Genomic DNA, 16,618 nt, shown 5'->3' with positions numbered 1-16,618 from the left:
ACTAGAAAAGGGCACAAACTTTGGAGGCCGATAGATCTAGACTCTACATTTTATTCCCTTTGCGTATATTGTATTAGTTGTGACCATGGATCATCAGTGAACACGATGATCCCTGGGAGAAAAGCATTAGTAAGGGGCACCACGGGCCCAGTAGAGTCCAGTCATTAATCAGTGAGTCCCTGACCTCACTGTCTCTCCCTGCCATTTGAAAATCATTCTCAAAAATGATTTTATTTCATCTTCTTTTTTTGCCTATCTCCGAATCATTCTCCCAAACATCCCCGTACACTTTCTCACATCATTCTCAGCCTTGATTTACTCAGCTGCAGGGTGGGAAGACAAACACCCACCTTATTCAGTTGTTGAGAAGATTAAATGTGGCTCATGCTCATCTCTCCAGCTACCACTCTCCCTTCCTCTTCCTCTTCCCACTCCACCTCATAGGTCTTGCCTTTGCCTGGATATTCTCACCACTTCTCTTGCTTGGCTAACTCCCAGTCAGATTAGAAACCACCTCCTCTGGAATAACCCCCTACAATCACCATTACCACGACTGGACTAGAAGTTGATTTTCGAGCTTCCGCAGCTAGCCTGTGGTGGCACTGAGCATGCAGTATTCTGTCTGTCTACCTGTCTCCCCCATTCTATCCTCTAAATGATGGTAAGTCCTCTATTTTGTACATTAGTATAGCTCTAGGATCTATGGTGCCAGCTACAAAGTAGACGACCTATAAAAAAAATTCCACAGTTGACATAACTCCTTGGCTGAGAGATCCAAATTGTCAGGCTATCTCCCTGACATAGACTCTCCGGAAGCTGAAACCAAAGGGGAAATGAGCAATGGGAAATAAAGGACCATTGCTTTTTCACATTTCTGCCTGTTTTAAAGGGTGTATGGGGGCTTCCCTGGTGACTCAGTGCTAAAGAATCTGCCTGCCAATGCAGGAAACACAGGTTCGACCCCTGATCTGAGAAGATCGCACATGCCGAGGAGCAACTAAGCCCATGTGCCACAACTATAGAGCCTGTGCTCTAGAGCCCTGGAGCCGCCGCTGCTGAAGCCCACGTGCCCTAGAGCCTGTGCTCCTCAGTGAGAGAAGCCACTGCAGTGAGAAGCCGGCAACTAGAGAGCAGCCCCCGCTCCCCACAACCAGAGAAAAGCCCACGTAGCAACAAATACACGGCACAACCAAAAAATAAATAAATAAACTTTTTAAAAAAAGGCGTATGGGTCTTGGTTTTTTTTAAAAGGTTATCTTCCTCCAACGAGCAAGGCAGTTTCTCCATGAAAGATGTAGACATGTCAGGTAATGCGAGAGAGCTACGTGTTGCCTTCAGCGTCACTGTCATGACCATCTTTTGTACCTTATCACCTTTGATCCTCAAGGTGGTTCTGGGAGGCCCATTTATTGTCCTTAATAAAAATGAAGTGACTGGCACAGGACCACACAGGATAAATTTGGAAAGGAAGGTCAAGTCAGGCTCCCCTGATTCTAAATCCATCTTTTCCCATCTACTGTACAGCTGAAGAGAAACAGCAACACTCCGCCCCTTCCGTTTTCCTCTGCTCTCAGAGCTCTCACAGCAGACATTATAAAGATTATTTGACTTTGACAGATAGATGACAAATGAGACATGAAGATCTGAAAGATGGCGCGGCCCATTCAACGCTTATCTGTATTTGCTGTTTCAGTCAGCTGAAGTTAAAGGCTTTGTTTTCACTCACATCATGAGAAATCAAATAACCTTGTTCTGTCCTTTCTTGGTAATTGCATGTTTGTAGCAATGCCCTTGAGAGGCCAATAATTTCCTCTGTAAGTATGCTCCCTCTGGGCAGTGCCTTCCACTGTAGGGCACAAAACTGTTAGGGTCCCATTTAATGTCATTTAAATGCCACCACGGGGACTTCCTTGGTGATCCAGTGGCTAAGATTCCTTGCTCCCAATGCAGGGGGCCCAGGTTCAATCCCTGGTCAGGGAACTAGGTCCCAAGTGATCTCACATGCTACAGTGACGATCAAAGATCCCATGTGTTGCAACTAAGACCCAGCACAGCCCAATAAATAAATATTAAAAAATAAATCTCATTGTGCTACAGTTAAGAACTTCAAATATAAACTGTGGGCTCTCACAGGGAAGTGACACCCTACCTTTCAACTCTCACCTCCCGCTTCCCTGGAGTATCAGATAATTCCTATCCACACCTAGCATTCTGCTAGATGACCAGAGGGACCAAAATGCCATCACTCCCCAGAGTCAGTCACACTGATGTCCAGTGGTAGTGTGTGAATGATGGACAGGTCTATTAGAGGCTCTCTCCTGGGAAGAATTCCATACAGTGGGACAGTGGGGGGTGGGTAGGGATTAGAGACCCTGAGGACTTAGTCCTGGCTAAGTCACTGTCTGCCACTTGGATCTACCCCAGCCGACAATTCCAGTCTCTGTCTTGGATATTTGGCTCCGGTGCCCGGAGAACAAGATAGTCAAAGCTGGTCACATGCCCACGTTCTTTATAGAGCACGTGTGAGGCACTCCCCCCAGGGACCATAGCCAGGTCAGAGCCTCCTCCCTGCAAACAGATCAGCTTAACTCACCTCCTAGTTGTAAGCAAATTAGATGATCACTTATGAACTGGGACGATAATAACATCCTAAAAAAGATGAACTAATTATTATAATGAGAGAGCCGTCAAAATAATACCCGTGTTTATTTAGTATCTGTCATTTGAAGAATATGGGGTGAGCCATTGCTGTCACTTCATGAATCCTCCCTACATGTTTATTAAGGAGAAAAAAGTAGAGGTCATTCAAGAAGAATCACTGTAGGAGGAGGAGGGCTGAAAATAGGATGATTTTGGATCTCAAAGATGGGTGGGCAGTCGCGGGAAGGAAGATGCCCACCTGCTCTTTCCCTCCTGAGCATTTATTTGCTCAGCCCTCCATGCTGCCCTGGGCTTCCTCATTTATGTACATTTTTGTGTTCTTTTGCGATTACTCCAAGCCCTAGTTTCCCAAAGCATGTCCTGGTGTATATTAATAAGTATTATTTTTAAAAGGATTATGTTAAGTCAATCACAATCAAATAGATTTCTTTATAGGACTTTTCAGAAGCTCTTATTGTTGGTTATTGTTTGCGTTTTTATTTTTTGGCAGCATGGCAGACACCCGGGCCCCCTGCAGTGGAAGAAGGGAGTCTTAACCACTGGACCACCAGGAAATCCCTCTAAAGCTCTTAACATGCTAATATGCATGGTGAATGCCCCAGAGGAGTATGTATGTGTGTGTGTGTGTTAGGTTGAACTATTTGAAATCCCTCTTTCAGAGGTCAAGAACAATTGAAGAGTGGCAATCGCATGTAGCCCAACCTGAGTATTCAGCACTTTTCGATCTTGTTTGACTACAGACCTCTTGTGGGGAAATTTTTGCAATATCGTTGTCCTCAGAACTCCCTTTGGGAGCCACTGTTTTAAGTACTTAATGTAGAGAGTGTTAGGTGCTTGAATGGTACATGTTGCTTGGACCCCAGGATGCTCATGTGTAACAGGATAATGGATTGAGCAGAATGGGAAGCAAGCAGATGTGGGAATCCTGCCAGGCTTTGGGGTTGAGTTTCTGGGAAGGCGGCCCAGTATGGCACTCCCCAACCCAATAAACATGCAGAAATGCACATTACTGTATAGAGTCACAACTGCTGCTGTATTAAGGTGTAAGGATTTTTTTTTAAATTGTAAAAGTGCTTTAAAACATTTGGCTTTAGTACATAAAGGCTCAATGGGAGAAGCAGAATGTGAAAGGGTACACACTGTATTACTATGTAAAAATGATTTACTGTTGGGCTTACAAAGGGCAAGAACAAAAAAAGAAAATAGTCATCTATAGTGATAGAACTATGGATGATCTTTTGTTTCCTTTTTTAAATAATTCCTCAAATGTTATTCTACTGTTTCACAGAAAAAAGAAAAAAAAAAAACCAACCCAAACAAACAAAAATTATACCAGTTACTCCTTAGGCTTTGAGTCAACACCAGAGTGTCTTCTGAGACAGTCCCAACACACCTCTTCTCCATTCTTTCCAGATGGGAAGGTGGTATCAAGGGGAAGATGACCTCCCAGCCAGAACTTTAGTCATTCATGTCCCAGTGGCTCCATCACTTACCTTAACAGCCCTTCTGCCTCCGCATCCAGACCAAGAATCAGCCCGCCCACACAGATCCCCAAGTCTACAAGCATTCTAATACCCAATGGCTATTTTCTAACGTCTGCCTTTAAATTGTTTTTGACAGGATCCTATTAGCAACACTCTTTATAAATGATGATGAGCTTCCTCAGCAGGGCCCCAAAACCCTGTTGAATCTCCAGGTTTCAGAAATATGGCACGTTTATAGTGAGAAAGGAAAATAGCAGAAAACATTCCTACCGTAAGCACACCGTTATTGCTATAGCATGGAGTGCATGGATTTTGTGGGCTAACCGAGAATCTAGCTTGCATTTTTGAGCTGTGTCCATGGGACAATGTCTTTCTAGTCTTGCTTAGGATGCTGCCCTAACAGCCCCTCAGCTACTTGTTGGTAAGAGGGTAAGGTTGTTGCTGAGTGCTTTCCCCACAGCTCAGTGATAAAGAATTCACCTGTGCTGCAGGAGACATGGGTTTGATCCCTGGATCAGGAAGAGCCTCTGGAGAAGGAAATGGGTAACGCGCTCCAGTATTCTTGCCTGAGAAATCCCATGGACAGAGGAGCCTGGCAGGCTATGTATAGCCCATAGGGTCACAAATAGTCAGACACAACTGAGTGGCTGGGCACACACACATGCAGTTGTTGGTGCCAAGGAACTCCTCTGTCCAGGTCTTCAGGCAGTGCCTGGCCTGTGGGAGAGACTTTCAGGGCATCCCCAGGGCTTGGCAGGGAACACTTCTAAGTAAGGGACCTTCGGAAGTCCTGCTTCCTCTCCCCGTCCCACTCCCAGATCAGCCTTATTCCTAGACTCTAGGCAAGTAGCCATATGCAAGCCCACCCCCAGCATCCCCTGGATGCCATCCTAGAGGATATGGTATGAGTAATTGGCAGGAGGCAGAGTCCCTCCACAGGGAAGTGTCCACAGAGCTGGGCCCACGTCAAAGGTGGCTGTGGCAGGGGCTTCAAACTTGGATAGCTCTTGGTGAATTGCCATGACCATATGTTAAGGTCTTTGGACAAAGACCCCCTGACCTACAGCCATCAGAATAACATCACAACTTTCCCACCGACTGACTTCTCTCTTAGCTGTGAAGAGAATCACCAAGACTTGGATCCTTATCAAAAAAAGTGGAGACAGAGGAAGAGGATAGGATGCTGCTTCCTTGGACAGGTCAACTTCTTGGCTGAAATAATTCCTCTTTCACATCTATCCTGCCATGGGGCTTCCTACCAGGATCTGTCTGGAAACCTAACCCCAGGCTTCAAGGCTTCCAGTCCAGGCTCCTCTGGGGTCTGAAAGAAGCTCCCTCCCACAGGGCACTTGGTAGTACACAGCTTAACCTTCCCTCGTCTCATAGGACTTTATCCTGACCCTGAAGTTCTAAAGGGTGATTGTCCCCACAATTTTATATTCTGTTCCTGTACCCCAAGGCTTTTTGCAAAGAGTACAGTCAATCATCAGATGCATAAAATGAGTGAAAGGCTTCCTCCTCATTCCAGAGGTGGGTTCCCTGGAGGCAGAGTGCGGTGGTTTTGAGTTGTGAGGGCAGCAGAGGAGAGCAGCTACCACCAGGCCAGGCATAGAGAGGCAGAGGACAACCCTAGGAGGTGGGACCAGTGTCTTGGGGGCAGAGGGAGAGGGTAGTGTCGTGGAAAGCACAGAACAAAGTATTTCAAGAAGGAGGTCATGAGACATTGTGTGTTGAATACTGATGTGGAGACAAGATTAGATCAGAGAAGCTGACATTAGATTTGGCAATGTGGAGGTCACTAGAGACATTGACAGTAGCGATGTCTCAGCACAGTGGGGACAAAACCCCAATGGAGTAAGTTGAGGAGGGAATAGTAATACAACCCATGGTTTACACTCTCTGCCAAGTGCTTTATAGGCATCAACTCAGAAATGTCTCACAATCTTACAGTGTAGATTCTAACATCATGCCCATTTTACAAGTGAGCACCTCATGCCCAGAAAGGATAGAGAACCTGCCCAGGGCCACACAGCTGGAAGGTGGTGGAGCTGGGATTGCACCCCAGCCTCCCAGGCCAGGGTCCAGTCTGTACTGGGAGCCACACCCTGACACTGCCTCTATAACACTTGCAAATCATAAGATCACTAACTTTGAGCATCTTTCAACAAGTTTGCTCTGAAGGGAAAAGAGAGGGGATGGGAGCTGGCAAGGTCGTAGGGCTGACTCTCAGGACTTTTCTTTTAAGCTAGAAACACTGATGTGCAGGTGGCATGCTGACATGGATACTGGAGGAGCAGAGGAGAAGTGAGGATGCTGGCCAGATGAGAGGAGACAGATCCAGGCAGCAGAGGCCTTGCCCTTTGCTTGGAGCTGGGCTTGTCCTCTGGTACCAGGAGGGGAGGAAGAGAAAAAGGGTGCAGGTGAGTGTGGCAGGCAGCTGTAGAAGTGAAAAGATGGAGGAGTCAGAGTCTGATGATTCCCATTTTCTTGGTAAACGATAAAGCAAGATCATCATCTGAGACTGGGGACGGAGGGCGGGGTGGAGGAGGCTTGCAGGAGGCCTGAGGGGAGGAGAGAGGTATGAAATGGCCTTTTGGGAGGTGAGGAGAGAGGAGAACGCAATGAAGAGCTAACACAGGAAGCAAAAAAGAGACAATTCAATACCCCGGCATTTTATGGATGCTCTGTTTCTCCAATCTTTCATGCTTTTTCTTCTATGAAATTTCTCATTCTATATCTGCAGAGAAAGAAAGAGAGGAAACTGCCGGCCCTTTCTCCCATTACTGCTGTGCTGGGAGTGGTAGGAATACATTTGAAAGTGATGTGATAGTAAATCTGAAACACTCCAGGCACAGGGCTGGGGACTGCGGAAAGCCAGCATAAAGAGAAATATAACCTGGCTTTCTTACCTGCAGCACCCCGCCCCGTCAAGAAACCATACTGACTGTGGAGGGAGAGTGCCCACCCCCGGCAGCCAAGCGCTTTCCCGAATCTCACAGAGCAAGGATAGAGAAGACAGTATCTCAAGTCCACTGAAATCCCAGAAGAATCTGGATGCAGAGGACCCTTAGGCCAAGCTGCTACTTTAGGCCTGGTTATTTCTCTGCCTCCCTCTGAGTCACTTTGTTATTCTGTAAAAACAATAAGAGGGGATCATTGAATAAGGGTGTCTAACACATACAGCACTATCTACTAACTGTGAGCAAGGTGCTGCTCTGAACTCTTTTTATGTATCAACTCATTTAGTCTTCACAACAACTGTGAGGTTGATACTATTATTAACTCCAATTTACTGAGGGAATGAAAACACAGAGAGGCTAGGTAACTTAACGTGGCGTCACTCAGCTAGAGGAAAGCTGGAATGTGAACACAGGTGAAGCTAACTCTAGCACCAACGTTATTTCCACTTCTTCCTACGTCAAAGGTAATTAGGGGTGAAGCTTTGGTCTCTTAGATCCTTGATGTTTGGGTAGATTGTGGTCAGTTGGGAACTAACAGTTTTTAGCTAGGGTTATGGGGCAATATGGAATCATTGAAAGAGCATCCTTCTACCCATTTTTAACTGCACAACCTTTAGGCAAGTTGCCAGTTTATTTTTATTATCCCAGCAATAAAATGAGGGGGTGTACTGACTTTCTAAATTTTCAGGCTCTGAAAGGATGTAATTTTTACCAAGTTTCAACCACTTCTTACTCCTGCACTCGTTCATCTAGAGTAGCCACCTGGAAGAACACAGACCCAGGGGTGATAAACCACAGGCCCCAGGCTATTATGGGCCCAGCCCCCTCCTCGGCTGGTTGAGAACTCTAGTGCCCTGGTGGTCTCTGGTCTCTGAGGAGTTTTGAGGGTGATGAGCTGAGTTCTTCTTCTAGTGGCAGGAGATGAGGCAGAACTGACTACAAAGATAATTTTCTAATCAAAGTCAGTATAGAGGTCTAGGTAGGAACTTTTTGGTTCTGTCATTGGCTGACCAGGGGGACATTGTGCAGTCATCTTGAGTCAACATTTGCATCTTTGAAATGGAGATAATTAGGAGTATGGGGTGGTTTAGTTAATTAACCATTATCTGGTGCTTGGTCATAGCTCTGGAGCTCCAGTGGCCCAATGAAGGTTGTGGCTGAATCCCTGAGCAGTGCCTCATGGGAAGACTTAGACACTGAACGTGTGCACACAAGGACCTTCCAGGCTCACCTCGGCCACCTTAATGCTCAATACTGGCAGAGCCAGGCAGTTATTCTAAACCCTGGCCATCCTCAGGTTTGCAGAAAAATTGTCTCAGACTCATAGATAACAGAAGTAGGGTGGGCTTTTTTTTCAAAACAAGAAGCTGAAAAACTCTGAATATTCCCAGAGTGTTGTTAGAGTGGCCTGTCTTTAAGAAACCCCAGTAGCAACTTATCCAAAGCATGCTAGAATGCATATGTCATAGCCATGTATCAGCACTGTAGGGGGATTTGCAGATAAAGACTAGCAATAGCTCTTAGGATGTGCCAGGCACAGAACTGTCACATGTCATTCGCACAACTCTAAGAGTTAGGTTCTATTATCAGCCCATTTCATAGGTAGGTAAATTGAGGCCCACAGAACTCAAGGTGGCACATAGATTTGAACCCAGGCAGTGTGATCCCAGAGCCTAGAGGGGTAGCCGTGGAGCTACACTGCCTCCCTACAGCAAGAGACAAGACAAAGGCCAGGCCCTTGAGAAGCCAACCCCACAGAGGGAAGGAAATGGGCACAGGAACAGACATTTATCAACACGGCCGACCACGAACATATAAGGAACAATTAATTGCAACTGAGAAGGCGATGGCACCCCACTCCAGTACTCTTGCCTGGAAAATCCCATGGATGGAGGAGCCTGGTAGGCTGCAGTCTATGGGGTCGCGAAGAGTCGGACACGACTGAGCGACTTCCCTTTCACTTTTCACTTTCATGCATTGGAGAAGGAAATGGCAACCCACTCCAGTGTTCTTGCCTGGAGAATCCCAGGGACGGGGAGCCTGGTGGGCTGCCATCTATGGGGTCGCACAGAGTTGGACACGACTGAAGCGACTTAGCAGCAGCAGCAGCAGCAGAAAGGTCTGGGAAAGCAAACTCTGGAAGATGGTGAAGGACAGGGAAGCCTGGCGTGCTGCAGTCCATGGAGTTGCAAAGACATGACTGAACGACTGAACAACAACAAGAAAAGTCCAGGAAGACGTCACAGTGGCAGTGGCACTTGAGCTGAATGCTGAAAGAAAGGGGTAGCCTTGTAGCAGGTGGAGATGGGGCTAGAGCCACACGATCAAGAGAAAACCTACATCTGGTGTGGGCGGGAACACAGGCATCTCCTGTTTAAATCTTCAATGTGCAGTTTATCTCTTCTTCCAACTCTCTATTTAGCTCAAGAGGATGGGCCCTCAGGGCCCCGAAGTCTCAGGTTTTTTAGGCTCAGAGGGTCTGAAACTTGGGCCCCTCTTTTCATATCTTGATGGGTTTCAAGTGTCATCATGGCCTGTGATGAGATCCTCCCCAGTCCAGGCCTTGGTAAGATTTTCTCAGTAGGCAAACTTGTTATGTTGCCAAGCACTATTTTGTCTGGCCATCAAAGTCTGGTATGTCTGAGCCAGCCACCAGCTTGAAAACTTGTGGGGAATGGGGAACCAAGCTTTCAGAACAAAGTTCCCTGAGCCTCCTTGTTCTAGCCTCCCTCCTTCTCTGTTTCTTCCACCTTCCTCTGGGAGAAAGACATGTCTTTGACATGTCCTCCTTCCTTTGACTTGTCTTCATCAATCCCATCGAGGCTGGTGATTTTCCCCAATCTTAGGTGCTTCAAAGAACTCCCTTCAGATAGAAGAGACAGAATGGGATAGATGATGGTTCCAGGCAGAAGGAAGGAAGGAAGAGAGGGTGGGAGGAAGAAGAGAAGGAAGGGTGGGGTAGAGGAGGGAAGAAGGGGGAGCAGAGTGACAATTTGAAATCCACGCTAACTGGGCCTCACTTGGACTTCAGCTTGCGTCTCTGCTTTCTGGAAGGAGAGCAATCAGATGCTACAGCTATTTGATCTTCTCTCTTCACTGCTCATGCTCAATGCACCCACGAAACTAGACTCAAAGGATCCTTGCCTCTTTCTGGTCTCATTTGGACTCAGGAGCTGCTTGGCAGTGTGTCCTCCTCATTTTCTACACAAAGCCACATGAGTTCTGCTAAATGCTGCTGCTGCTGCTGCTAAGTGTAGGCCATATTCTTGTCTGGACTGGATCTCCCCACCAGCACCAGGCCTGTGTGACACCACCACCACCCTGGGTGCTCCATGAAACTGCTCTGTTGACATCCACGAGACCCTCAATCCTGGTCTTTATCCTGCCTCTCTCACCATTTGCTCCCATCTCTTTCTGACTCACCTTCCTTTGCCCTCCCTTAAACATGGGTGTTCTTCAGCTTCCCATGCCCAGCCCCTGGCTCCTATCCTTCTACGGGCTCTCTGTAGAAGACATTCCAGGTGACTACTCCCTGCCTCCTACTTCTGAATCTCACACTGACATCTCCAGCCCTGAATTCTCCCAGTTTCAGCCGCAAGGCTTCCGCTGTCCACTGAGCATCACCACCTAGAGGTGAGCTAAGGTTCCCAGGGGAACCTTAAATTCAACACGGGCCAAAGTTAACTAATTCTCATCTCTTGTCTCTGTTTCCCACCTCACTGTACCTAATGCAGGAACATGGGGGGTCATTCCAGGCTTCAACCTTCCCATCCATTCCTATTCTGTACCGTCCTCCATTCATTTACCAAATACCACCAATTTTAAGTCCTAAATGTATCTTGACTAGGTTTCCTTTCTCTGGACCTCAGTTACCATTCTCAATTTCAGGTCCTTCCTTACCTATTTCCCTACCAATCTGTCCTCATATTCATCCTCTATGCTGCCTCTGGAATAACCTGCCTAAGATGAAAACCACAAAGCTTCCCCTGCTAGAGACCTGCGATGGCTCCTCATCACCCACACCAAATTCCCAGCTGAGTCTGCTAGATGAAGGCCCAGCATGACCTGACTCAGCCTCTCCAGCCTCATCTCAGCACTCCCTGCCTCAAACTTCAGGCTCTGATGATGATACAGAGTAGCTTATAGCTTTCCAACACCTCACACTGCTTCATGAGCTTTAGTCTATCATCCTATCCTATCCTGTCCGGCTCTATCCCCTCTGCCTAGAGGCCCCTTCCCATCCTTCTTCACCTGGATCATGCTAATCAATCCTCAACACTTAGCCCAGCCATCACCTGGCTCAGGAAACCTTCCCCAAATTCTTAAGTTAGGGAGGTGCTCCAGTTTCATTCTGCTCTACTGTCTCATGGCTTATCAACAGAAGGTTGTAATTGTCTGTTTGGGAGTCTTTCTTTCCCATTAACCTAAAATCTTTTCAGTGTTTTAACTGCCCTTGACCTAGTGCCTCATGCAGTTCTTGGCACATAGTAGGTGCTCTGTTAATACTGTCAACTGAATGTAAGCCCTTCAGAGAAGGGATCACTACTTCTCCACCCATGGATTCCTAAGGGGAGTGCATGCGTGCTCAATCGTGTCTGACTCTTTGCGATCCCATGGACTGTAGCCCACCAGGCTCCTCTGTCCATGGAATTTTCCAAGCAAAAATACTGGAGCAGGTTAACATTTCCTACTCCAGGGGATCTTCCTGACCCAGGGATCGAACCCGAGCTCCTACATGTCTCCTGCATTGCAGGCAGATTCTTTACTGTTGAGCCTCCAGTGAAGACCCTCCATGGGTTGCTGCTGCTGCTGCTGCTAAGTTGCTTCAGTCATGTCCGACTCTGTGCGACCCCATGGACTACAGCCTACCAGGCTCCTCCGTCCATGGGATTTTCCAGGCAAGAGTACTGGAGTGGGGTGCCATTGCCTTCTCTGCCATGGGTTGAACTTATGGTCAATTAACCTGCAAAAAAGAGCTAAGAATTTACAATGGAGAAAAGACAATCTCTTCAATAAGTGGTCCTGGAAAAACTGTACAGCTGCATGTCAAAGAATGAAATTAGAGCATTCTCTAATACCATACCCCAAAATAAATTGAATTAAAGACCTAAATGTAAGACCAAATACTATACAACTTCTAGAGGAAAATATAGGCAGAACACCTTTTAAAATACATTGCAGCAATATTTTTTTAGATCTGTCTCCTAAAGCAAAGGAAATAAAAGAAAAAGTAAACAAATGGGACCTAAATAAATTTAAAAGCTTTTGCATAGCAAAGGAAACCATCGGCAAAATTAAAAGACAGTCTACTGAATTGGAGAAAATATTTGCAAATGATATGATGGATAAGGGATTACTATTTAACATATATAAACAGCTCATACAATTCAACATCAAAAAAACAGGCAATCCAATTGAAAAATAGGCAGAACTAAACAGACATTTCTCCAAAGAAGATATACAGATGGCCAATAGGCACATAAAAAGATGATCAACATCACTAATTATTAGAGAAATGCAAATCAAAACTACAATGAGGTACCACTTCACACTGGTCAGAATGGCCATTTTTAAAAAGTCTACACATAACAAGTGCCAGAGAGGACGTGGAGAAAAAGGGAAACCTCCTACATTGTTGGTGGAAATGTAAATTGGTGAAACCACCATGGAAAACAGTATGGAGGTTCCTCAAGAAACTAAAAATAAAGTAGCTGTATGATCGAGCAATCCCACTCCTGGGCGTATCTGGACAAAACTGTAATTCAAAAAGATACATGCACCCCTGTGTCGTAGCGGCCCTATTCACAATAGCCAAGGCATGGGAAGAACCGAAATGTCCATCTATAGATGAACGGATAAAGAAGATGCGGTGTTCAGATACGATGGCGTACTACTCAGCAATAGCAAAGAATGACGCTTTTGCCATATGCAGCAACAAGGATGGACCTATAGGACATTATGCTAAGCGAAGTAAGTCAGACAGAGAAAAACAGTGTATGGTACCACTTATGTGTGGGATCTAAAACATACAATGAACTAGTGAATAAAATGAAGAGTCAGACTCACAGATCTAGAGAACAAACTAGGGGTTACCAATAGGGAGAGGGTACAGAGGAGGGGAAATAGAGGGGTCGGATCCTAAGAGGTGCAAACTGTCATGTACAAAATGAATAAACCACAAGGGTATATTGTACCACACGGAGAATATATGCAATATTTTATAGTAACTATAAATTGAGTGTGAGTGTGTGTGTGTGTATAAGTTGCTCAGTCATGTCTGATTCTTTGCAACCCCATGGACTGTAGCCCACCAGGCTCCTCTGTCCATGGGATTCTCCAGGCAAGAATATTGGAGTGGGTTGCCATTCTTTTCTCCCGGGGATCTTCCTGACTCAGGATCTGAACTGGGATCTCCCACATTGTGGGCAGAGTCTTTACCATTTGAGCTACCAGGGAAGCTCATATATAATCTTTAAAAATTGTGAGTCACCATATTGTGCATCTGTAACATGTAATATTGTACATGGATTATACTTTACTTTAAAAAAGCTGAAACAAAATGTTCCTTGGGTGAGGTCTGCTCCCACTGACGACTGTGAAGGGAAAGGGGGAAGAGAATTCTGACCACAGAGCTTCTAAATGTCCCATGGAGGTCAGGCCCAGTAGAACCTGCACGCCAGCATTCCATCCCCCTGCATCCTGAGCATGAGTTTTGAAGGTAGTAAGCTCTCTGGTAATTATTTAAGGAAATAATCCACTGGGTCCACAGAGGATGGCAGATCCTCTCATGAACTCTCCCATACCACCAATCTCAGTAAAGGTGTGAGTACGAATTAAGGAAATTATGGCAAAGAAAGAGGGCAGAGCCCTCCAGACCCCTGCTCCCCACCCAGCCTGCCATCGACCCTCTTCCCAGGGACCTGTTTGCACAGATTCGGCCACCCCGCTGGCTCCTCACTGCTTCTGCAACTGAAGAGCACAAAGAACTGCCAAGGCATGCTGGGGTCAACAAGAGGAGCCTCTGTGGATTCCAGTGGGTCTCTGAAGGGTGGGATCTGCATTTTGAACACCCACCTCCTGCTAATCCTCCTGAAAAACCAGTCAGGCTGGTTGTAATGTATTATTAGAAAGCCCACACATCCTTCCTGGGAACAACAGACCCACTTGTTGCATGAGGAGTGTTTCAGTGGAAGCAAGGAAGGGGGGGGTGGGAAGGAGAGGTAGGAAGGGAGGCACTGGGCAGGGAGTGGAGTCAAGCGTGACACTGGGGACAGAACTTGGGTTTCGGAGTCGGGTAGGGTGGATTCCAACATGGCCCTGCCCCTCCCAGGCTCTGTGGCCTTGAGAACGTGACTTAACCCCTCTGAGGTGATCATGAACCCTCACAGGCTGTGGTGAGGATTACAGGAGGCCACGGTGAGGCACCTCGCCCAGGGCACAGAGAAAGAAGGTACTGGCAGAACGCTAGGTCCTCTGACGTAGGTGCTTCTTGGGACATCCTCACTGGGGGCAGAAAAGTCCAAATGGAAGGGAGCAGGGTGTCCTCGCAGACACAGGAAGGGGAACGCGGCCCAACAGCCATGCGGCCACCCTGAGCGCCCCCAGGCCCTGACTCAGGACTGGCGGCTTCAGGGGGACACCTGTGAGGGAGTTTTCTAGGCTGCCTCTAAGAAGTAACATTCTCTCAGTCTTTTCAGAAACTTCACTGTTAATCTGAAGTTAACACTTCCTCCCTCCCTCTCTGCTTTTCCTTTCACTGGAAAAGACACAAACAACCCCTAGAACCAACATCCACCAGTCCTCTTAAACATCGTCACAAGTTGTGACCAAAGGTGAATCACCAACCGTTTCAGGAAAACTCTTCCTTCACTTTCCATCTCTTTCCTTCTGGAAAGGTAAGCAACGGCCTGACAGATAAACAGGCAACTAAAGGGAGCTCTGTGAGAGGAGCAGGAGGTAAGAGATGGGGCTTCCTTCATCTCTGGGCAGCTGGGCTCATTCTATCAATCCTCCTCCTCCATCCTCTCAGCTCTGCTGATGGACCTGCCCAACTGCAGTTTCCAGGGTCACAAGCTCCTCTTGCTGCTGTTGCTTTATGTCCTTCACCTGTCCCATCCCAGGCCCTAGGGTGGGCTGACTCTGGCCTTTCACAAAGGTTTGTTTTCTCAGCAGCAGCAGCATGGGTCTCCTCTCCAAGGAGCCCCCAGGAAAACTAGGGACCCCACCCTGGAGCCGGAGTGGAGGAAGGATGTTGGTGTGAATTACTCAGCAGTACTGAGAAGTCACACCCACAGAAAAGTCAAAGCATGCTCACCTCCTTCATCCTGGGGGCTTATAGAGGGTCCCCCCCTGCACCCCAGCCATCATCAGTCTTAGATTCCCTCCCACCCCAACAAGCAGCCCCATGCCATCCTACTTAGCGCCCCCACAAGAGCCTTACTGTCCCAGCCTGGCACCACACTCCTTGGTCTAGAGCCGTCAGGTGCCAGCCCTCCCTCCATGGCAGAAAACCAATCTGACCCTGAATGGGGGCTTTGAGTGGCCCGGGTGTGATGTTAAATCCAATTCTCTTAAGCTCTTATCTGGCCAGGCTCATGCCTGGATCAGATAAGGGTACCGGTGGGGGACCTATGGGATGGCCCAGCAGTCTTCAGCAGCCCTGGAAGACCTCACCCCGGTTCTCTGCACCTGTAAAGAGAGAGGAGAGCACTACCTCCAGAAGATGACCTGCCCCAGGGAAGCCATGGCGGGGGAAGGGTCCCTTCCTGCAGGGCGCTGGAAGCTGGGGTGAGTGGAGCTGCCACTGCCCTCCTAGTGCCGTGACTCACAGCCAGCTGGGGTGCGCTGGCCTTAAATAGTGGGTTCAGCCGGGAGTGGTCGGTGCTGCCTTGCACAGCTCAGGTATGAGGAAGCAGCGCTGCTCTGCAGAAGTGCCTGCAGGCAAGAGGCTGCTCATCCCAGCCAGGGAGGTCTGGCGCACACAGAGCCACCTTGCCAAGCCTTGACCCAGGGGAGAGAGTGGGAAGGAAAGGCTTCTCAGGCCCCCTGCTTCACACACATCTCTTCTGACTCTGCAGAGGGAGCGCTCCGGGGGGAGAGTGCGTCTCCACCCAAGAACAGATAGGAATGGCTCAGAGTGGCAGGTCTGTACCAGGAAGCGGGAGGCTGGGAGCTCCTCCTGTGTGGCTGATGCTCAGACAGAGGCTGGGTCATCCCTGGTGGGATCTTTCATAGAGGGGGTTCATGCCGAGGGATCTCAGAACACTGTGAGCACAGATGACAAAGTGAGAGTCTGTCACTCGAGATGGAGTTCACCTTGGGGCCCCTGACACTGCGCTGCTGGGTGAGCAGATCCCTCAGTTAAATGGTGAGAGGTCCTGCCTCACCCCTGAAACAACTAGTTTGAGACGCCAAAACGACAGGGAATTTACGCTCTCTAGACATTATTGTTGGGTGAGTGATAGTCGCTTAGTCGCGTTGGACTCTTTGTGACCCCATGGACTGTAGCCCACC

General features: G+C 47.7%; 1 protein-coding gene across 3 annotated transcripts in view; it reads right to left on the bottom strand.

Moving 5' to 3' along the window:
- Nucleotides 1-16,031, bottom strand: part of VTCN1 (V-set domain containing T cell activation inhibitor 1) — a 69,141-nt gene extending 53,110 nt beyond the window's left edge. For 2 of the 3 annotated variants that reach the window (XR_009735021.1, XM_061409817.1), the window contains exon 1: nt 15,819-16,031. Coding sequence is in view for 2 of the 3 variants with exons in the window: in XM_061409817.1 (XP_061265801.1) it covers nt 15,819-15,850 (32 nt within the window). In the remaining variant the exon portion in view is untranslated. The remainder of the gene's footprint in view (nt 1-15,818) is intronic. The other variant, XM_061409804.1, reaches the window with a different exon arrangement.
- Between the last annotated feature and the right edge of the window lie 587 nt (nt 16,032-16,618).

The sequence above is a fragment of the Bos javanicus genome, chromosome 3, assembly GCF_032452875.1.
Source record: "Bos javanicus breed banteng chromosome 3, ARS-OSU_banteng_1.0, whole genome shotgun sequence".
Taxonomy (NCBI): domain Eukaryota; kingdom Metazoa; phylum Chordata; class Mammalia; order Artiodactyla; family Bovidae; genus Bos; species Bos javanicus.
This window is presented reverse-complemented; position numbering and strand designations above follow the sequence as displayed.